We start from the raw sequence: 23,990 nt of genomic DNA, 5'->3' as shown, positions 1-23,990 counted from the left end.
CTTTCCTCTCCCAGCAGCTCATCAGAACTTAACCCTGGTATTTTACTGACATTGCATTTGCTCTTCTTTTTTAAAGCAGCTGCCTTCCACTAGAAGGGGGAGAACAGGATGTTGACCTAAGAGCTGGTATCTCTTAATGGCATCCCTATCCAAGTCTTGTCTGTGCAGCCTTGATGAGTTATTACGTAGCAATTGTGAACAGCAGCTGACCAGACTTGTGTAGTTACTCATAAACAAGTATGAGAAACGCCCCAATACCCCAAAACCCATTCTGATGGTGTTTGTATTACTGTCTACATACATGAGGGGCTAACTCATACCTGCTAAACATGACTGGTTACTTAGAACCACCTAGGTGGAAGGAGTTACGTGTTTCCATTAACATGCCCAGAAAGGACAATGAGGAGCCCCAAAGGTGTTGCTTCCTCAGGGGTAGAGAAGAACTGGGTGGGCGAGAGAGGGCAGCCAGCATGGTGGTGCGCCCTCCCTGTCAGCTGTGAGCCTAGGCTGCTGCTATTTCTGAAGTATCCAGTGACACAGGGACCAGCTTCACGCAATCAAGGCTGCTATTTAGAGTCTTCTACTCTGCCAGTGACCCAGGCCTGGCTCAGATACAGACTACTCTGCTGTAACCCTTAAAGCCAACATTCCACCTATTAAACCTCACTGGATTATGGAAAAGAACGGGGTGAGAGGGAAGGGTTAAGTGTGGTTTCAGATTGCCAATATATGGTAAGAAGGGTAGGTGCGGGAATGAATAGGCCATGGGGGACTCCTTACCAACGCCTTCCCCCCTAGTCCATGCTTCCTTTAAAAATGTTTGTCTCACAATTGTGCAACTTTTTGAAGACACACTCAAGTGACTATCTATACACTATATCCCGTTTCATCACCAACCACTCCCTGAACATCTTGATCCCACCCCACCCATCATCTCTTTCCAAAATTCAATTACACAAAGGATCAAACAAAAAACCCACAAGTCCATGAAGATCTCAGAGGCTCAGATTGCCTTCAGCGACATTAAGTGCGCAAGTCAAAGGGCACAGCTGGACAAGATCAGCGTGGGGGGGGGGGGGAGTCAACCACACAACAAAGACGACCATACTTTATTAAACTGGAAAACAAAATACTGGGGACAAGGAGATTAAAGAAAAGAGGAATGGCTGCAAGAGAGTAAAGTGCAAGTGGTCATGAGGCAGGGACAGACAGATGGGCTACGTTCTGAGTGCGCCTCAGAAACGTGCAGGGACACTCACCACTCTCCCTCCTCCCACATACCCTTTAGGCCAAAAGTGAATATAATCTTCAGAGACACAGCCAGGCTTTTCCTCTGCGTTCTGTAGTTGGTTCCATCTTCAGCCCTGGACAGTCATGTGGGGTCTTCCCTGGAGAAACTTCCGGTTTTCCAACCCTGGGCCTGTTCCATACAGCAGCAGTTTCAGGTCCCGGACAGGTTCCTTCCTATGTGCACTCACCAGTGAAGTCAGGGGCCCTTGATCAAAGCCCGTCTCAAAGAAAAATGTCAAACCTTTAGAACTAGTTATTTTATTAAATGATGTTAATACACATTTCAAAAAAGGATTTGCTGTTGCCTCTAAAGCATGTACTTGTTTTGCTTCCACACTGAACACGTGAGAATATCAATCCAACATATCTAATTTTAATCTTAACAGGCACCCCCACTCATTAGAAAAAAAAAAAAAAGGAAAAAAATGGGAGGAGGAGAAGCAGTAATTTACAGCGGCTTCAAAACAATATCAGCTTCAGCTTAATTCTGCATGAACCGGTAATTTCAGGATAGTGACTATCTTGCAGCTAGGAAGTGTAGCATTCACATTATCTAGATAGGTTTTCTGTACCATGTATATCACACATTGTATTCCTGGTTTCAGAAAGGATAAAAGCCCTACTCTGCTCGCTTCACCCTCGCTGGAATCAAACCAAGCGGTATTTACTCTTGACTTGCGGGAGGGCAGAGGGCAGCAGGGCAAGCTCTCAGCAGGCTGCAGAAGGAGCTCTTACAGAATCCCAGAGAGCCCTATTTCTGACACTGCTTCACTGACTTTAGGTGGTACAGTGTCCTCATGACCCCGCCGATCCTCGGTCTGTGATTTTACAGTGGGCACCAAGGACCTCAGTAACAACAACTCACATTCTGCTTTCCCATGAATCATGCCTTGCCAAGACACACTATGCTATGCTTTCTTTAAAAAATATCTTGTTTATTTTTTTAAACTCAGGTTGAAATACAAAAGTCAGAGCATGGTCACGGAGTTTTAAATCACAGACACAGAGAGAATAAAACCCCTTTCATATTATGAATACCAGAACTGTCTTTTTTTGTGTCACTATATCACATATATACATTGTCATCTTCATTGACTGCTGTAGAAAGATTTGCTTAAAATGAATAGCTGACAGTTTCATACAAATCCTCACTTCCATCCTGAAATAAACACACTGAGGATTTTGTGGCTTAAAAAAAAAAACAACAACAACAACAAATGAAAACACCTCACACATACATACACACATAAAAAAAACAAAAACCAACCCCCTGGGTCCACCTTTTCAAGTGTACAACAAAGTTTTCCTTTCGTGTATCAGCCACCACACTTGTGAGGACGGTTACCCTGCCCCAGCATCCAGGACGCCAGTTCCTGACATCCCCACATTTCCTGGTAAAACCAAACGGTCAGAGAGCCTTTCCAAGTAAACACTACTTTTAGCTTAAACAAGAGCAGCAGAAATAATTCACATTCTTTAACTAGGATGAAAAACCACCCACTTAATTTCTGCAAAATTAAAATCTATTTCAGTTCTGAAAGTCAAAAAGAACCCCCCCACCCTCCACCCCACTCTGTGTCTCATGTTTCTCCCTAAACAAATGTCATAGGACTCAATATAACTATACTTCCTTTGCTTCGCTACACTATGCACCCCATCCCCCACACAAGGTCATGGTATCATGCATTTCTGTAGGGAGAGCCACAGGGCAGAGAGGCCTGAGAGGGTCAAAGGAAGACCACATATGCATTCGGAGACTTGCAGCATCCTAACCACAGAACACACGGTGAGTTCCCATCAGTAACACGGATAAATTACACAAAAACTCCCAAGCTATGCTGCATACCCGTTTTAAGCTGCACTTTCTCTGAAAAGCAAGTTTATACAAAGAATCATCTGTCACTACATTGCACACCTTCCCTCAACTTTCATATTCTGCTAGATGAACCCCAAGCAACTCCCGTGACTCCCGCTGTTAGCTCCACATTAACCTGGGAGAAAAATACATGAAGCTCGCTAGGATTCCCTCAGAAACTCAAAATATACTTTTACTTATTCAGTTGTAGATTATGAGTGTGAACCACGGAGTAAAACACTGTATTCAAACAGTGTTGAGTAGAGCAGTATTGGCTTTTCAGCATTCCCTAGAAACAAACAGTGCAAGTACAGTGGTTGTCTTCTTCCCCAGCACTAGCTGTAGAAATACAAACAAGCCTTCCAGTCAAGGAGAAGGAACGCACACCCCTGTTGTGTACATCGACTAAGAGCAGAAACCTTCCCTATTGCTCGGAGCTGGGAGCCTTGAAGTGTGGCAGGCTGCAGTTGGCAGGGTAGGGCACAGTGCACTCAGCAGGGCCTCTGGTTGCTCTGCAAAGGTGCAGGTGGCAATACTCAGCTGCCTCTGAAGAGGGCTAACATAAATATCTCCTCTGAAATCCCAGCAACGGGGTGGGGGGTGGGGGACGACGACACAGGACTGAGGCAAGGGAAAAGGAAGAGAAAGATAAATGTTTTCTTTTCTCTATTAGTTAATGTCGCTGAAAACCACTAACGAGTAACGCATTAGGGAGGCACCATGGTAAAACTATGTCCACTGCTTATATGAGAAACTGTAGGGATAGTTCAGTTGCACCTTTGAATCAACTGTCCATCATAGTAACTTACTTTCTAGCCAAAGTAGGAATGAAAACTGAGGGAGAAAACGCAGGAGGCTAGAGGGTGGTGCAAAATGTGTGAAAATCTCAAAATGCTTGCTACTCTTTCCTGTTTACAAAGGATAGGCAAGTCATATCACATCGCATAATTAATGGTTCTTTCCCGAACTCCACATACTGTAGTCGTTCCTTGTTTGAAATTATAACTGGCCTCCTCTCTCATTCCAGGACAAAGAGAAAAACTTCTACCAGGACAGAATGGGCTGGTATTGCCTGATAGTACATAAGAGTAAGAGGCTGATTTAAGAAAAGAAAAAATTAAGATTTTAGAAGGGTAAAGACTTCAACTTCAACATGCCTTGAAAAACAAAAGAAATGAACTTGACAGGCTCAAGGTCTTCCCCTCTTCCTTGTAACTTCCTGGCTGTCAGCAGGGCCCAAGCCACACAGGGAAGGGAGCCAAACTGGTTACAGCAGTTTCTCAGCTGGAGAGAGAAGGGGACAGGAATCCTTCCGTAGACTACATGGTAAATCAAGCCCAACATTGCGAGTGTTGTCATCTGCACTGATGGAAGTTTTATTTCAAATGTAATATACTCTTCAGGAGACCGGGTCAAAGAAATGTCACCTGCCTCCCCACTCCCCAAGCCCCCAGCCAAACAGAGTGGCTTCATGTTGTGATTTTTCCTTCCTTTTAAATGCAAACAACTTGGGGAAGGTAGATAAGTGCAGTGGGAAGGACTGGATGGAATAGTAAAATGTAAGCATATGTGACTTGTTAATTTAGAAGGGAGGCCCTCTGTCATAATAATAAAAAAATCAAGGGAGGAAAAACAAAAACAGCATTAAACCAAACTCCTACTTCCATTGCTCTCTAGACTGTTCAGAATGCCTTTCCCTTGGTTTCCATCAGTACCTGGGAGGGAAGAATGGGCGTTTTGGTGCAAAGAACGGAGGGCCCCTAGCAAAAGGTGGCCTGGGTCTCTTTAAACTGTGGAACGGGTCTCTGCTGAGAAAAGGTTCCCTAGGCCGAAAGTCTGGCCGGGGACTCCGTAAAATCATACCACTCCGGCCGATGGTGTCTCTGTGTGAGGGACCCAAGGGGGGGCCACTGCTGCTGTTGCTGCTCCCCCCACCTCCTCCTCCATGGGCTGGGCCCAGGTGCTCCAGAGAATGGGAGGGTAGGCTCAGGCTCTCGCGGACACGACTAAGGCCAGGGCCGTTGAGGTCCCGTTGGGTGGGGCCCCCATGGTCCCTGGGTCCTGGGAGTACCCCGAAATGCTCAGCCAGGGCCCCCTGAAGGAGGGCACTATGGTCCTTGGGAAACACTGCCACAGCCCCTGCCACTCCGTGTTCTGCTAATGGTGGGGTTGGGAAGGGCACAACCCCAGAGTGGTCAACAGGGGGTGGAGGCGGGGGTGGAGTAGAAAAGGGGACACCACTTCCACCACTGCTATGTTCCCCAGGGGGAGGAGGAGGGGGTGGGGCAGGGAAAGGAACTCCGCTGTGCTCTCCAGGAGGAGGGGGCGGGGCAGCATGGGTCAGGGCTGCCTCCTTCGCGAAGGGGTTCGAAAGATCCACAGAGGGCAGATGAGTGGGTGCATCTCGAGAGAAGATACCACCATGATCCTTAGGAGGGGCAGGTGGGGCAGATGATGGCCCCACTGACTCTCTCTGGAAGGGCGTCCCGTGTTCCAAGGGGGACGGGGGGAGATGATGCTCAAATGTTGAGTTGAAACTGCTGGAACGAAAGCTGCCGACACTCTCCTGAAATTGAGGTGCCCGTTCCTTGTACGGTGCTGCTTTAAAGCCAGTGAGGCCTCCGCTGCCCCCACCCCCAAGGGACGCCAACTCAGAGGCACTTGAGGGGCCATTGTCAAAAGCGCTGCCTGATGTGCTCAGATCAAACCAACCCACCCTTGAGGCCTCACGAGGCCCATGTCCTCGGTTTCCCTTCCCAGGAACTCGGATGGACTCTACGGTCTGGATCGGCTCCCCTGACATCCTCCTGTTGGAAGCATTATGATAACCCAAGGTTTCTATGGGGGCGCCCTTTTCTTCTGTGCTGTCGGGCAAGTCTAGGCAGGAGGAAGAAACGCGGGTTTCTATGCGGTAGTGCTCTTCTTGTTGCTGTGAATCAGTGGCGCTCAAGCTGGACTGGGCGAGGTTTGAGAGACCAACACCATCACTTGAAGTGCCCTTGTTGGGGGTCTGGCCAAAATGCTTATCATCTGAGGGCTTGCGGGAGGCGTTTTTAAGCATATTCTTAAACTCAATCGTCGACGTGGTGGAAATGGTGGAGGCCAGAACTTTTTCCACGCCTGAGGTGGATGGGTGACCCGTGGGAGTGGCAAGGGTGCTCTGCGGAGAGAAAAGGGAACGGTGTGGGACTGGGTGAGGAGAGTCTGGGTACTGCTTCTGTGGCAAACTGAGATGCCCAGTGGTAGACTGAGACAAGCTATTGTGGTTGGAGTCGGGGGCAAAAAACGAGTCACTCTTACTCGGTGATGGTGACTGCTCAGACCCAGGTTCAGTCCCTCTTATGTTGAAGGCACCAAATAGCCCAGGGGAAGACGAGAGTCGTTCACAGTTCTCACTAGAGTCCAGGAGGGCCCTCACAGCTGGAGGCAAGGTAGACTTTACCCCAAACTCCTGGGCCCTGTGGCTGTAACTGGACAGGATTGGCTGGAACTCGGTGGTATCAGAAAGCTTGCTTGATTTCAGAATCGATTTGGCTGGCTTCTTCTCTAGGTTCATCATGGCGGAGGGTGGAGGCCCTGAGTACTCAAAATCCCGGTAATCTTCATCTTCTTGGAAAGAAGTATCTGGATAGAACTTCTCCTGTGAAGAGTCCATCAGGGAAGATGGTCTCTCCATTCCATCAGAAGGCTGCTTATAAGGAGATTCACTGCCCAGGCCAAAGGGCCGATATGTAGATACAGAATTGGAGAGCTCCCGGGGGTAGCTTTCATCTCTCCCAGGGGGTGGTGATCTTGTACTGCTGGGTGTTGAGGAACCAGGGCTAATGATCTTAGAAAGCAGGGACATGGTATCTACACTGCTGGATGTGGGCTTGTCCATCATCTCATCCTGGGTGGGCGTCCCACTCCGTTCATCCCGTACAGGGGTTCCATCAATGTTGTCGACTGAGGTGCTAGTAGGGCCACGCTGGAAGTCTGAGGGATGACTCTCTGATGGGGCACTGGACCCCAAACTGCTCAGGATTGGGATGTTTAAGTTTAAGCCACTGAAACCAGGATTACCTTTTAAGAAGTTGTGGATCTTCATTTCCAGGCTTGGGGAGGTGGACTCTGACTCCAGCTTTGGCTTGGAGATCTCTGAGGATTGGCACATGGCAACTTCAGTAGGTGGGGCAGCAGGGCTAGTACTGTGGGTACCTGTAAACCCCAGAGAGTTGGATGGTAGTTTAAAAGTAGTGCTTGGGAGCCCAGGGCTTTGCCCAATTGAGGCCTTGCTGGCTGAAGTTGAAGAGACTTCGGAAGTTGATGAATTAGGAGAATAGCTGAAGCTTTTGGTGATAAATGATTGGGTACTGGAGGGCAGATTTCTTCCCTTTACGGTGGAGACTGTGGTGTTGGCTGGGGAGGCCGACGTGCTCTGGGGTGCAGCTTCACTGGCTGGAACTGGGTTCCCAGTAACACTCTGGAGCAAAGATGATAGGCCTGTAGAAACAAAGATTAGAGGGGTTAAAAAGAATAACTGCCTACCATAGAGTAAAAATAACACAGGCTAACGGGATGTCCTCATTCATTCTGGTGGGAACCAGAGATTAAATATGAGGCCAAAGGGAATCCAGACCAAACAATCAAGGGCTAAATGTCACAGAAAACACTGGATCTGGTTATCAATATAAAGAGAAGAAATCACTGGAATGCGTCCAGTACAGTCCAGAAGTCAGTCCGACATGGCACAATAAAAGGCAACAGGAAGAGGGAGATTTTAATGTCAGAATCATTTATGGTTTAAATAAGGCAAAGCAGGAAAAGAAAGGAGGCAAAATTATTTTCAAAACAATGCTTTCAGCCAGTATTTCTTAATGTCTGATCTAGGGAGATGTTTCTCTAAATGCAAATAGGTATTCTGCCCTGCCTTTCCTTTCCAATCTCTATAATTCTTTCTGATAAGTTAATGTATGCTATTATTCTCAAGAGGGATACCATGTACAGATTTCATTAGTTTATTTCAACAGGGAATACTATTTTTTTTAAAGGTTTGTTAATTCATTTCTTTACTGGAAAGGCAGAGCTAAGGTCATACATACATACATACATACATACACACACACACACACACACCCCTTCCATCCACTGGCTCACTCCCCAAATGGCCATAACAACCAGTTCTGGACTAGGCTGAAGCCAGGACCCAGGCACACCATCCTGATCTTGTTGTACTTAGGTGGCAGAGGCCCAAATACTTGAGTCATTTTCCACTGCTATCCCAGGACATTAGCAAGACACTGGATTGGAAGCAGAGCACGTGGAGCAACTCTGTTACGGGATGCTGTCACTGTAAGCGGCAGCTTCACCTCCTGTACAACATCAGCCCCACCACTGATCTTTTCACGAGAAAAAACACAATTCACGTTTTACAGCTCAGAAAATTTAAGGATTACTGATTGGTTCAATGGACAGTGATGGGATTCAGCCTATTGATTGATAGACAAAATCTTCTCAGAAGCATTGAGAAAAAATTATTTGAGGCAACAGCTGAATTTCACCAAACTGCTCCTAAAGAAAACGCCTCAGAAGGGTACTTAACAGAGATAACAGATGGTTCCATAAATTCAACCATATTCTGGAAAATTGACTCAGTTTATGGTCATAAATGAAAACCTTAAATATATATTTCATCCAAGTTTACAGCTTTTAGTCACTGTATGCATTAAAACTATTCCTTAGCAATGACCCAGTGAAAGAAAATATACTTGATATATTTCAGGTAATGTTTAAAATCCCAATTTCAACCTGTATTTGTTAACAGATTTAAGATCTGGCCAGCGCTGCGGCTCAATAGGCTAATCCTCCACCTTGCAGCACCGGCACACCAGGTACTAGTCCCGGTCAGGGTGCCGAATTCTGTCCCGGTTGCCCCTCTTCCAGGCCAGCTCTCTGCTATGGCCCGGGAGTGCAGTGGAGGATAGCCCAAGTCCTTGGGCCCTGCACCTGCATGGGAGACCAGGATAAGCACCTGGTTCCTGCCTTCAGATCAGCGCGGTGTGCTGGCCGCGGCGGCCATTGGAGGGTGAACCAACGGCAAAGGAAGACCTTTCTCTCTGTCTCTCACTGTCCACTCTGCCTGTCAAAAAAAAAAAAATCTGCCGGCGCCGTGGCTCAACAGGCTAATCCTCCGCCTTGCGGCGCCGGCACACCGGGTTCTAGTCCCGGTCGGGGCACCGATCCTGTCCCGGTTGCCCCTCTTCCAGGCCAGCTCTCTGCTGTGGCCAGGGAGTGCAGTGGAGGATGGCCCAAGTCCTTGGGCCCTGCACCCCATGGGAGACCAGGAGAAGCACCTGGCTCCTGCCATCGGAACAGCGCGGTGCGCCGGCCGCAGCGCGCCTACCGCGGCGGCCATTGGAGGGTGAACCAATGGCAAAAGGAAGACCTTTCTCTCTGTCTCTCTCTCACTGTCTACTCTGCCTGTCAAAATTAAAAAAAAAAAAAATTAAAAAAAAAAAATCTGAAGAACTTCAAAGCCATTCTATCCTTGTAACATTTGAATGCCACCTATTTCTAAATAATGTTTCATGCTTTTACTGTTATCCATAGCTCAATATCTAATATCCAAACAACTGGAATGCTATTCATTTTTCTCCTAAAATAAAAATCCTTATTTTATTCCAAAAAGTTCCTTGAAATTTCCTCCATCTTTACTAGATTAATTCCTAGCAGTTGTTGTCAGCAAAACCTCAAGTCCTTGAGCATTAGAACATGACATAATCATATTATTTGGCTTTTTTTTTTCCCAGATATTGTAGGATAAATTCTTCAAAAGATTATCTCATTAAAGTAGGTATACTTGTTATTTCTGGTAATAGGTAAAATTTCACCACTAAACAGTGCTGTTCTTCAATGTCAACAAGCCATATTCTATGCTGTGAATGATAACCAGAAAAATTTCTGAGGGAGTTCTTTACAGGCTCTGAGGAAACATCTGTTTGAGTTGCTGGACACATCCCTTTGAAGTCAAGGAGAATTCCACTTGCCATGAGGAAACAAACTTCCCTGTTATCCTACAAATGTTGTTTTCTGGGGTACACACTTCTCATTTTATCAGAATACACCTAGTTCTGCTCAAATTTTGCTGGATGATAAAAACCATGTGACCCTGTTGCAGCAGTTTGATGGGGAAGAAAAGCTTCTCGTTATGATACAGCACTGTATCTATATGAAAATCTAAAATACAAACGAATTTGGGATTTTTTCTTCAATTTATTTGACAGAGTGACAAAGAGAGAACAATCTTTCATTCACAAGATCACTTTAAATGGCTACACGGGCCAGGCAGAGATAGGAACTACATCCAGGTCTCCCACGTGGGCAGCAGGGGCCCAAGTAATTGGGCCATCCTCCTCTGCTTTCCCATGCACATTAGCAGGGGGCTGGATGGGAAGCAGAGCAGCCAGGACTGGAACTGGCATTCGGATATGAGATGCTGGTGATGTAAGCAGTGACTTAACCCACTGTGCCACAATCCTAGCCCCGAGTTCGAGATTTTCACTTTAAGAAAGAAGTGATAGATGAGGGATTAAAAGGGAGAAATCAAAAACAATGTCGATTTCGCAAATGAACTGTCCCTTTAGTAGTACAAGATATATTACAGTATTACCATCAACTAAAACAAATTATATTTATCTGAAAGGCAGAGCAATATTTTCTGTTTGCTGGTTTACTCCCCAAATGTCCTCAATAGCTGAAGCTGGACCAGATCAAAGCCGTAAGCCTGGAACTTGGAGTCTCTCACAGGGCCATTATCTGCTGTTTCCCAGGATGTGCATTAGCAGGAAACTGGAATCAGAAGTGGAGCTGGTATTTGAACCCAGGCATTCTGAAATGGGATGCTGGTGTCCCAAGTGGCATTTTAACTGCACCAAATGCCTGCCACCATCAATGCTTTAATTCTTTTAAAGATTTATTTTATTTATTTGTAAAGTGAAGTGATAGAAAAAGCAATCTTCCATTCACTGGCTCACTCCCCAAATGGCCTCACTGCCTGGGGCTAAGCTAGGCAGAAGCCAGGAGCCAGCTGGAATTGGAACTAGAACTCCATCCAGTTTTCCCACGAGGGTTGCAGGGGCCCAAGCACTTGGGCCATCTTCTGTTGCTTCCCCAAGCACATTAGCAAGGAGCTGGATTCGAAGTGGAACAGCCAAGACTTGAACTGGTGCTTCAATTTGGGATGCCAGTGTCAACAGGTGGCACTTTAGCCATTGTGCCGCAATGCTGACCCCACAATCAATTTTTTCTTGTTGATGCCAATGGATGCGGGATGTGGACTATTACTTATTTTACTATTAGTAGCTGGTTCTGTGTAATCTAACTCTTCCATGTATATAGTTTAAGACTTATTTATTTGAAAGGCAGAGAGAGAGAGAGTGAGATTCCATTAGCTGGTTCACTGTCTAAATGCCCCCAACAGCCAGGTCTGGGCCAGGCTGAAGCTTGGAGCCAGGAACTCCACTTAGATCTCTGTTGTGGGTGGCAGGAACTGAAGCCATCTACTTGAGCCATCACCTGCTGCTTGCTAGGTGCATTATTTTGCAGTAAGCTGGATTGGAAGCAGAGGTGGGACTTAGTCCCACATACTCCAATATGGGGTATGGGCATCGTAAGTGGCAGTTTAGGTTAACTGCTATGCCACAATGCTCATCCCAAAATTCTTCTATATCTTAAGACAGAGGTCACTATAATGTTTAATTGATCAACTTACAGGACAATTTAGGGAACAGAAAATTAATAGATACATATATAGTTCTATTTATACAGAGCAAGGTTTCTCAACCTCAGCACTAGTAACATTTTGGGATGTATCATTCTTTGTTATGGAAGGCTGCCCTATGCAATACAGGTTTAGCAACATGCCCCTAGCCTCTACCCACTAGATGCAATAGCACTGCACTTCAGGTGTGACATCTAAAAGTAAGTGTCTTCTCTTCAGTCACTTTCAATGTCTCCTTGAGATCATTGATACAGAGTAAATCACTACAAGGCACTTAAAAAGCCTTGTGGTGGAATCTCCAGGGTAAGAAGAGATTAGGTTATCTTTATAAAAACAAAAGAGACACAAAACAAGACTTGCATAGGTGAACAGAGAGGTTTAAATGAGATAGAGATTATAGAGAAGTGAAAACAAAAAATATGTACCATAAGACAGAGGCCTCTATAAAACATTAGGACACTGGAAAAGAGGTATTAGGAATTTTGGGGGGTAGTATTTTGACCTTTCTTACTGTCTTCAGCTACAGTTAACATGAAAGTATAGAAAACTCATCATATGCCAACCTTTACTAAAAGCTGAGATTAATGCAATCCCTGTAGGTGTCATGATATAGATCAAAGACTGGACTCCAGTCAAGAAATTTGCGTTTTAGGGGCTGGTGCTGTGGCATACTGGGTAAAGCCTCCACCTGCAGTGCCACCAGTTCAAGTATTGGCCGCTCCACTTCCACTCCAGCTCCCTGTTAATGCGCCTGGGAAAGCAGTGGAAGATGGCCCAACTCCTCAAGCCGCTGCACCCACATGGGAGGCTCAGAAGCAGCTCCAGGTTCCTGGCTTTGGATCGGCCTGATTCTAGCAATTGCAGCCATATGGGGAGTAAACCAGCGGATGGAAGACCTCTTTCTCTCTCTGTCTCTTACTATAACTCTATCTTTCAAATAAATAAAACTTTGAAAAAAGAAAAGAAAGAAAATTTGGCTTTCAGTCTTGGCTCATAGCTAAACAGAAAGAAGTGTGATCTGAAGCAGGCGAGTACCTCACTGAGCTTTAGTTTTCCTTACCTGAAAAGGTGGAGATTAAACTAGATAATATTTAAAGACTATTTTTAGCTTCAAAATAGTTCTATTCATTGTCAGCTCATAGATGACACACACACACAGAAAGATGGATTAACTGTAGTATGCATTTCATGGTTTTGAATTTCTCAGAAATGGAATCCTGGATTAAGCCAGAGACAGGCATTCACAATTCAGTCCTTCTGACACGTGTCAGTTTACCTTGCAGCGCAGGGGCTGACTGTGTCTGGGTTTTGGAAAGAGCAGACAGAATGCTCTCTGGGGTGATTTCCACCTTGGAGAGGATATTTGCCAGAGGGTTGTGAGATGTTGTTGTAGCAGGTGTGGGTGTTTTCAGACCACTGGTGAGGTTGCTGGGACTGGTAGGAGTTCCTGGAGAAGGTCTTGATGCAGGACTGACCCCTGGTGGCAGAAATATGAACTCAAGAAAATGCAATTCAAAACGACCAATTCATGACTTTTCACTCCAACGAGTTTGACAGGTTTAACAGGAATTCTTCTGTACCCCACAAATGATCCACATCATAGCACATACATAGAGAAAAAATCTGAAAATTATATTAACATTTGTTCCACCTGGACCAACCTAAGCAAAAAAGCACTAAGTTATTTCCGTATATATTCCTTAGTTTTGAGAGCCCCAACACGGAGACCAGATGACTTGGCTCTTTCTTCTCTACCAAAGAGCACTTACGCTCAGAGCCCTGTGATGCTCAATACATGCTATCAGATGACTGGATGATCAGAATCACTGCAGCTGTGTTTCTCATAATTCTGTGTTTCTGCATAATTCAGATATTTGGTAAATTTTTGCTTTTGAAATGGCCTTTAACAAGAATATATAAATAATCTCCTTTTCATTTAAAAATCCTATTATTTTTAATACAGGAAAAATGTATGAAGACAAGAGAAACAAACATTTGATTCTTTTGAAAAAGTGATAAAAATATGAAGTTATTTCACAAAGAAACATAAATGATAAGCAAATGAAAAATTTTTAACCATCTCTTTAATCAAAGGATGCAAATTAAAACAAACATCATTTAGGGTTGAATGTAACACAGGCTAAACAAAGCAAAACAGTGGAGAAGGTGAAGAATAGAAACTTACACAGACAATGGACATAAAATAGTGCACTTCTGCTTATCAACGTAGTGAAAACATTTGAAGATTTCAAAAACTTAAATATGCTGATTTTTAAAAATCTTTAAGCTTTTAGAAATATGTATTCTCCACTTGATGAAATGAAATGATTAGAATTTTCTTCACAATAATCCAGAGTAAGGCAGAAATGATAAAAGATGTGCGATAGTTACACTCTTGGATGGGTGATAACTAGATGGAGGTGCTCTACCTCTGTATATTTTCAGGTATATTTTTAAGTTAACACTTTCTATTAAATAAGATTAAATACTTATTACTCCTTTTAGGAACTATCATAACACTTTAGCATTAGGTTGTTTGTTATAACATTCTTTAACAATCAAAAACTGGAAACATTACGAATGTGTAACAGTATAGGATCAGAAAAACATCAAATGCTAGACAGCTATTAAAAATGTATAGATGAATATTTAATGACATAAAATGCTCATGATATGTAGTTAAATAGCTGGTTTTGAAATAGTATATACCAGCAATATGCTTCAATTATTAAAAGAACAAATTATTACAAAGATTTAATCCCCCAAGCATACACATATGTACTCATAAAAGCAAACATAAGTGGTTTCCTTTGGGGCAGCAGGATTACAAATAATTACTTTTTACTTTCTGATTTTCCTATAATGACCATATATTGATTTTTAAAATTTGAATTAATAAAACACAAAATCCAGATAGCTGGCTCGATTTACAAAGATGGAAATCAGCTTCCATCCTCTTTCCTGGGCTACTTACCAGTGTTTTTCATGACCGATGTCAGGCTGCTAAGGATGGAACTGATCTTTGCTAGATCCACATTGGCCAGGTTTGGCAAAGCCAACCCTGGGGAAGGGGACAGAAGAGAAGTATTCACAGGCTTTGGAAGAGGTGGGGTTGCTGTCATGGTCACAGGCACTGGGGTACATGGAGAGGCCTTTGAGATACTCTCAGTTGGCTTTGTAGGTACAGCAGTGGATACAGCTGACTTTTCCACAGGTTTTTCTTTTCTGTCCTCCACTGTTTCCACAGAGAAAAGAGATGATATTATACCTGACTACTTCCCAGACTTTGCTTCAAACATGAAAAACAATACATCCGCTAGTTCCCGAGTTGGGGGCAAAAAGCACTATACTCCAGAGAAACAACCACTTAAGTCATGCTTTTTTTTTTTTTAAAGTTATACTCTTAATAATTTTTGACACTTCCCGTGTTCTATACCTGCTTCTAAAGAATTTTCTAAGTTGTTTATTTTACTTTTTAATGATTTTTCTGTATTGTCTTAGCATTTGTGTATTAAATGTGCACATTTCTGGATGGGAAGAAAGGAGAGATGGATAGAGGGAGGCTGCGATGGGACATGAAGGCACAGGAAGTGGGGGAGGAAAAAAAAAAGGCTGTTACTGTGGCAGTGGGCTTCCCAAAAACCCAATGAAATACAACAATTTGGAAATACTATTTGGTATACATCTGTGGTGTCTTTGGGAGATATTTATTATGATTTTCCTTGCCTTTTCCATTAATTTGAGAACATTCTTAGAAACAGAAACTGTATATATTATACTTTCTTTCTTTTTTTATTTGACAGGCAGAGATAAAGACAGTGAGAGAGAGAGACAGAGAGAAAGGTCTTCCTTCCACTGGTTCACCCCCCAAATGGCCACTATGGCCGGTGCTGTGCTGATCCGAAGCCAGGAGCCAGGTGCTTCCTTCCTGGTCTCCCATGCGGGTACAGGAGCCCAAGTACCTGGGCCATCCTCCACTGCCTTCCTGGGCCACAGCGGAGAGCTGGACTGGAAGAGGAGCAACCAGGACTAGAACCTGGCACCCATATGGGATGCCAGTGCTGCAGGCGGAGGATTAACCAAGTGAGCCATGGTGATGGCCCCCTCCTTTGGTTTTCTAAAACTGCCCTACTAGGAGTGCAATTGGGCATTAACTCAAGCTGCAATTTTTTTTTTCTTTTACAGGTAGAGTTAGACAGAGAGAGAGAGACAGAAAGGTCTTCCTTTCGTTGGTTCACTCCCCAAATGGCCACTACGGCTGGCGCTGCACCGATCCGAAGCCAGGAGCCAGGTGCTTCCTCCTGGTCTCCCACGTGGGTGCAGGGCCCAAGCATTTGGGCCATCCTCCACTGCCTTCCCAGGCCACCCAGCAGAGAGCTGGACTGGAAGAGGAGCAACTGGGACTAGAATCCAGCGCCCATATGGGAGGATTAGCCTAGTGAGCCATAGCGCCGGCCCCAAGCTGCAGTTTTAAGTCTTGATAACTTTACAATGTACTACTTTTACTGCTTTAAAGGCTGGATATTATATTTATTACATTCAACAAAAGTGAAATCATCTAGTAAGAGTAATGATAAAAGCTGAGATATCAGAGAAACAATTCACCAATTCAGGCTGCTTTATGAAAGAGTGGTTGATGAACTGTGGCACTCCAAAATGGGGTGTGGGCATGACAAATGCTGGCTGCAAGTTGCACTTCAAATGCTTAACATTCATTTGTAGCTGCTAGGGATTACCATCCAGAATTGTGCATATCTTGACAACAATTCTTCTTAAACTTTTAATTTATTTGATGGGCAGAGAGACAAAGGACATAAAGATAGAGAGAGCCCTCCCTGGGCCCAGGGGCTGAAGTTGAAGAGAACTCAATCACTGAGCTATCACTACTTCCTCCCAGGGTCTGCACTGACAGAAGTTGGAGTCAGAAGCAGAACTGGGTATCATGAATCCAGGCACTCTGATTTGAGACACGAGAATTTTTTTTTTTTTTTTTTGACAGGCAGAGTGGACAGTGAGAGAGAGAGACAGAGAGAAAGGTCTTCTTTTGCCATTGGTTCACCCTCCGATGGCCGCCACTGCCGGCGCGCTACGCTGATCCAAAGGCAGGAGCCAGGTGCTTCTTCTGGTCTCCCATGCGGGTGCAGGGCCCAAGCACTTGGGCCATCCTCCACTGCACTCCCTGGCCACAGCAGAGAGCTGGCCTGGAAGAGGGGCAACCGGGACAGAATCCGGTGCCCTGACAGGGACTAGAACCCAGTGTGCCGGCACCACTAGGCGGAGGATTAGCCTGTTGAGCCATGGCGCCGGCCAAGACACGAGAATTTTAATGATCATTTTAACTACGAGGCTAACACCCACCCTGAATAATGATTTTTAAGCCATGTGGCATACCAAATCTTAGACTACTACTCTAGAGAGAATAATGGTATTCTAAAACTTATGTGGATTGAACTATGTTTTAATACCTGCTTATGATTGGTGGGAAAGCAAAAGACATATGAAATAAACTATTAATCACACAAGGACATACCAATGATTTTTGATCCATCATCTTCCACATCTGAGAGTTCCATGTCTTCCACATCACGATTATCTGTCACAGGTTCAGGGGTGGCAGATTTCTCACTCTCCACAGCTGGTGAATGGGATTCCTCACCTCCCATCCCCTGAAAAGGAGACTCAGAACCAGTTGGGGAGGGAGCATCCATGCTTGGGGAAGGAACTGGTGATTCTTCAGGATCAGGAAGAGTTGACTTTAATTGATCCAATTTTTTCTTTAAATTGTTAACTCGGTTAGCAAAGGTTTTATATGCCTAAAAGAGAAAAAGAAATTTACTTTACTCCTCTGGGAAAAGGGCCAAGAAGATAACATTTCGATTCTGATCAGATTTCCTCATTATTATTAACTACACCGAAAGAACAAAATAGGAAAATACCATCATGTGTCAAGCATGGAGTTGTTCCTCATCTGCACTGTTTGTGTTCCCTACACAACTGCCTAAGTCAGGAAGCCAGAGGACATCTGTAATCCATCCTTCTTCGTCTCATCCACTCATTCACCCAAACAATATACTGAGAGCCTAAATGTGCTGTTCTAGGTACTGGAGATATTACAACGACGAAGATAGACAAATATCAAATCCAAAAATAAAGGACAGCCTGGAAAGTTACATTCTAGTCATTTTTTTTAAAAAATAAACCTTTTATTTTATAACAGTTTTAGGTTTTCAAAATAAATGTAGGGGTCTCCCTCTCTTGGAATCCCTCTCCTGACATTGCGGCAGGAGGTTTCTGACTTAAAAATATCTTGTTTTGCTAAAACAAACCAAACCAGATTAAAAAAAAAAAAAAAGTAAAGACAGTACAGAGGTTCATTCCCATATATCCCACACTCAATGTCCCCTATTATTACAATATACTAGTATAGCTCATTTATCACACTAATGAACCCATACTGAAAATTGCTACTATCACTACACTTCAGTGGCCAGCGTCATGGTGTGGTGGTTAAGCAGCATCCCATAGGAGAACCAGTTTGAGTCCTGACTATTCCACTTCTGATCCAGCTCTGTGATAATCTGCCTGGAAAAGCAGTGGAAGATGGCCCACGTAACTGGGACCCTACCACCTACATGGGAGACCCAGATGGGGTTCTTGGCTCCTGGCTTTGGCCTGGTCCAGCCCTGGCCACTGTGGCCATTTGGGGACTGAACTAGTAGATGGAAGACCTCTCTCTCTCTCGCTCTCTTCCCACTACTCTGTATCTCTCCCTTTCAAATAAACAAATCTTAAAATAAAAGTCCACACTTCATTCAGCTTTGTTCAATTTTTATCTAATGTCCTTTCTCTAATCCAAGACCTCATTCAAGGTAACATTTATCAGTTGAGTCTCCTTAGGATCCTCTTGTTTGTGTTAGACTTTGCTCATCTGTGAAGGCTTTCGCAGTTTTGGAAAGTACCAATCAGTTATTTCATACTGTCAATTGAGATTCATCTTTCTCATGATTAGACTGGTGACTGTGTGTTCTATGCGTGAAGAACATGAGTTTTAGAAGGCCAGGGGCAGAGCGTTATGTTTTGAGTATTTGTCTCCCTGAACTCATGCAGGGCTTTCGTCCCTAAAGTCTTAAGCTCATGGTATTAAGAGGTTGGAAATGTCATACAATCATGGTAGGCTGTGGTCTGTGGGAAGTGATCGGATGAGATGGGGTCATTAGGATGGAGTTCCCTATAACTGAATCCTGGTCATTTGATTACCTTCCTTCCCTTTGGTTAGTTCAGGTAATTTACAAGAAGTTTAGTAAAATAATATTTCCATTCAATTTTCTGGTTAAATAAAAAGTATATGTACTTCTGCCTAATTTTATTAACTACGACGAGGTTAGGTAATGGTCAGGGGGTGTCAGTCTGATCTCTAGTATTAGAAAGACCCAGGTCTTTTTTTTTTTTGACAGGCAGAGTGGACTGTGAGAGAGAGAGACAGAGAGAAAGGTCTTCCTTTTTGCCATTGGTTCACCCTCCAATGGCCGCTGCAGCCGGTGCATCTCGCTGATCTGAAGCAAGGAGCCAGGAACTTCTCCTGGTCTCCCATGCAGGTGCAGGGCCCAAGGACTTGGGCCATCCTCCACTGCCTTCCCAGGCCACAGCGGAGAGCTGGCCTGGAAGAGGGGCAACCGGGATAGAATCCAGCGCCCCAACCGGGACTAGAACCCGGTGTGCTGGCGCCGCAAGGCGGAGGATTAGCCTGTTAAGCCACGGCGCCGGCCAGACCCAGGTCTTAATTTAACTTAACTCCACCATCTGCTGGCTATTTTACCTTGTGAAATGTCACTAATCCTCTTCAAAATGATTTTTTTTCTATGAAATATGGAGATAGTAATGCTTATTTTCCATAAAGTTAGACAACATATGCAAAAAACAATGGCAATTATTCAATATAAGACAGTTTTAATTATTACTTACATTGGCTACTACTTTTACTTCTTTGTACTGTGCTTCATAGAAAATTCCAGCATTTTCCAGTGCTTCTGTTAGTGAGGGCCCATTTTTCACCTGCTTATCTAATCCATTCACAAATTCCTCCAGCTTGGAACTTGCCTCTTCAAATTCTTTGGAGAACTTTTTCCCTCCTGTTTTATCTAAAATAACAGAGAAAGTATTCATTTCAGGATATAAAAATGATCTTCTGAAAAAGAAAAAAAAAAAACCTTCTTTACTCTTGCTTTTCTTTGACTTTGTTCTTGATGCATTATCGTGTTAATATTTTCAGTCTCATTACCGCACCTTAAGGAGGCTGCTTCAAGTCAAAGGCACACTAAAAATATTGTATAGGGGCCGGTGCTGTGATGTAGTGGGTGGGGCCACTGCCTGCAGTGCTGGTGTCCCATACGGGTGCTGGTTCAGGTCCTGGCTGTTCCACTTCCAATCCAGCTCTCTGCTATGGGCTAGGAAGGCAATTGAAAATGACCCAAGTGTTTGGGCCCCTGCACTTGTGTGGGAGACCCGGAGGAGGCTCCTGGCTCCTGGCTTTGGATCAGCTCAACTCCAGCTGTTGCAGCCAATTGGGGAGTGAACCAGCGGATGGAAGACCTCTCTCTTTCTCTCTAACTCTGTTTTTCAAATAAATACATCTTAAAAAAAAAAAAAAAAAAAAAAACACAACTGTTCACAGGATGGGTTTTGGTCTAGTGGTTAGACACCATGTCCTACATCAGAGTTCCTGGATTTGATCCCAACTCCTGAAGCCAGCTTCCTGCTGATGAGAACTCTGGGAGGCAGTGGAGATGGCTCAGGTAGAAGGGTTCCAGCCAACCATGTGGGAAACTTATACTGAGTTCCTGGTTTCAGCCCCTCAACCACTGCAGGCATTTGGAGAGTGAATGAGAGGATGGGAGCTCTTGCTTTTTCTCTCCCTCTCAAAAACAAAAACTTCACAAAGCACATTCATATAAATCTGAAGGAGAGAAGTAAGTATAAAAGCCCATATATTAAAACTGAGGTAAAGAGAGGCCAGAGTTGTGGTACAATGGTTTCAGCTACTGTCAGTAACACTGGGATCTCATAAAGGGCACCAGTTTGAGTCCTGGCTGCTCCACTTCTGATCCAGTTCAGTGCTAATGCACCTGGGAAGGCAGTAGAAGGCAGATTGAGTGCTTGGGCCCTTGTCAATCATGTAAGAGACCCAGATGGAGTTCCAGGCTCCTGGCTTCAGTTTGGCTTGGCCTTGACTGTTGTGGCCATTTGGGGAGTGCACCAGTGGACAGAAGATCTCTCTCGCTGTCTATCCCTTTCTCTCTGTAACTCTGCCTTTCAAACAGTCTTAAAAAAGAATAAAGGCAAAGAAAGTTCAGCTAAAAGAATTCTGCTAATTGCTTCTTCTACTGGTATACTCTCCAAATGGCTGCAACAGCCAAGGATGGGTCAGCCCTAAGTCAGGAGCCAGGAGCCTCTTTTGGGTCTCCCACATGGGTTCAGGGGCCCAAATACTTGGGCCATCTTTCCGCTACTTTCCTAGGTGCATTAGCACCTAAAGCTGGAGGTGGGAACTCAATCCAGGTCTCCCAAGAAGGTGGCAGGGACCCAACCACTTGATCCACAACCAGGACTTCCCAAGATCTGCACTGGCAGAAAGCTGGATTCACTAGGAGAGCTGGGTACTGAACCCTGACACTCTGATACGGGATGTGGGGACATTTATCATCATTTTAACCATTAAGCTAAACTAACCTGCCCCTAGATATATCTTTTGGATGAGAAACCAAAGTGAACATAAAGTGGCTTCTTCACTGCTTCACACTAAAATTTTTGTCCTATCTGAAAAAGATCCTTAATAATTAGATATATACCTCTGTCTTACTGACTGCTAGAATATGACTTTGGATATGGGCACAAATTCTGGCCTTGCCTCTTACCAGCTGTGTTATTAATCTCATGACACCTCAGATTTCTCATTTAGAAAACAGAGGTTTTTGGCAGCAGTCGTCAGCTTCTAGCTGTCTTACTCAGCTTGCTGCTCCCCCATGGCATGCAGCAGCACCAGCTAGTTGCTAGCTGTCCTGACTGCCCACTCCTCCCATGTAACATGTTCAATAAATCCAACCCTGCTTACTCAAAAACAAACGAACAAAAAGAAAGCCAAAAACTCAGAGGGGTTTTTTAGGATGCTTTTGAGTTGATGTAAAGGCTACATTAGATAAATGTTAAACTTACGATACGGTGCAGAGACAAAACAGGCACCCAAATGAATAGCTAGTTGTCATTTACTCATTATTTCAAAACTATATATCAAATGTTTATTATGTACTAAGATTACTGTAGGCACTGGGGATAGCAATGAACAAATTAAAGATGATTTCTGGAGGCTGGCAAGTGGCATATTGGCTAGGCCGCCACATGCAGTGCTTGCATTCCCACATGGGCAATAGTTCAATTCCTGGCTACTCTACTTCCCATACAGCTCCCTGCTAATGCACTTGGGAAAGCTTGGGCCCCTGCACCCACATGGGAGACCCAGAAACACCTGGCTCCTGGCTTTGGGCTGGCCCAGCCCTGACTGTTGCAGCCATTTGGGGAGTGAACCAGGGGATAAAAATCTCTCTCTGTAACTCTGCCTTTCAAATAAATAAACCTTAAAAAAAAAAAAAAAAAAAAAAAAGATAATTTCTGCCTTCATGAGGGTTATACTCTAATAGCTATTTTTTTAAAACTTTACTTAAGGTAGCTTAAGTTCTTTATTCTTTTTTTTTTAAAGATTTATTTATTTATTTGAAAGATGGAGTTACAGAAAGGCAAAGGCAGAGAGAATCACTCCCTCAACTGGCCACAACAGCTGGAGCTGGGTTGATCCAAAACCAGGAGCCAGGAGCTTCTTCCGGGTCTCCCTCGGGTCATTTTTCTACTGCTTTCCCAGACCATAGCAGTGAGCTGAATCAGAAGTGGAGCTGCTGGGACTCAAACTGGTGCCCATAAGGGATGTTGGCACTGCAGGTGGTGGATTTACCTGCTATGCCACAGTGCCGATCTCCAGGATGATTATTTATAATTTATAATGTAAGGAAAAGAGGGCAACTAACAAGATTTTATGAGGTATTAGTGTGGCCTCGTTAAAAAGCATGCCCCAAATGACAAATCACACATGTGCAATACATGTGTCTATATATAACCTATATACCAAGAAAGACTAGAAATGAGGGGAAGGATAAGAATTTACTTACTGCTTTCTACAATTTAATATTCTCTTTATAGGTTAAATGAGTGTGACTACCTGAAAATGACATTTCTGGAAAGAAAAATCTGAATTATTCTATTTAAAGGATGTAAGTGGATTGGGCATTTGGTACAGTGGTCAAGCTGCCACGTGGGACACCTGCACCTCACACCGGAGGGCCTGGGTTCAAATTCCGGCTCTGCTCTCCATTCCAGCATCCTGCTGGTGCACACCCTGGGAGGCAGTGTTTGGGTTGCTACAACTCACATGGAGACTCGGAATAATTCCTAGCTGTTGGCCTTGGTCTGTCTTAACCCTGGCTGATGTGACAGATCCCTTTCTGCTTTTCAAATAAACATATAAAAACTAAAAAGATGTAATTATTACCTTTTAAGCATTTGAGAGTTTCTGTGCTGCACACATCCACCCTCATAGTTGATAGCTGCTTTTCCTTCAGTTCTATCTGATCTTCTGAGCGCTTGTATAGTAACAGCTCTTCAATGAGGGCCTGAGACTGAACACAGACCAGAAACATATTTCATTTACAAGTTCATTCAATTATTCTATCTCCTATTAAAACAACAACAACAACAACAACAACAACAACAACAACAAAAACCTAAGCTAAAACCTAACAACAACAACAACAAAAACCTAAGCTAAAACCTAACAAAATCTTGAGGGGAAACAAAAAACCCTTACTTTTCCTCAATCAATTCTGATGTCAAAACCATAAATTCATTTATATACTGTAAAAGATCCTTCCCCTTATTCAAGGCTAATTTACAGATACAGGATTAAAACTGAAACAAAGGTCCAGTTATATTCTCTTTAAATTTTAATTAAGTAAACATGGTCTTCTGCTACTCTTAAGAAATTTC

The 23,990-nt window shown here is 44.0% G+C and overlaps 1 protein-coding gene across 5 annotated transcripts in view; it reads right to left on the bottom strand.

The window, feature by feature from the left end:
• RPRD2 (regulation of nuclear pre-mRNA domain containing 2) overlaps positions 1-23,990 on the bottom strand; it is a 102,253-nt gene that overhangs the window by 3,624 nt on the left and 74,639 nt on the right. For 2 of the 5 annotated variants that reach the window (XM_062192181.1, XM_062192180.1), the window contains 7 exons: positions 23,497-23,623; positions 19,866-20,041; positions 17,434-17,716; positions 14,878-15,138; positions 13,180-13,380; positions 6,446-7,627; positions 6,217-6,305 (listed from right to left, as the gene is read on the bottom strand). In XM_062192181.1, coding sequence (XP_062048165.1) covers positions 6,217-6,305; positions 6,446-7,627; positions 13,180-13,380; positions 14,878-15,138; positions 17,434-17,716; positions 19,866-20,041; positions 23,497-23,623 — 2,319 coding nt within the window. Of the gene's footprint in view, positions 1-979; positions 7,628-13,179; positions 13,381-14,877; positions 15,139-17,433; positions 17,717-19,865; positions 20,042-23,496; positions 23,624-23,990 lie in introns of those variants that run through there. The other 3 variants (XR_009865961.1, XR_009865960.1, XM_062192179.1) reach the window with 2 other exon arrangements.

Source organism: Lepus europaeus, chromosome 5, assembly GCF_033115175.1.
Source record: "Lepus europaeus isolate LE1 chromosome 5, mLepTim1.pri, whole genome shotgun sequence".
Lineage (NCBI taxonomy): Eukaryota > Metazoa > Chordata > Mammalia > Lagomorpha > Leporidae > Lepus > Lepus europaeus.
Note: the sequence above shows the minus strand (reverse complement) of the source record. Positions and strands in the feature narration are given on the sequence as shown.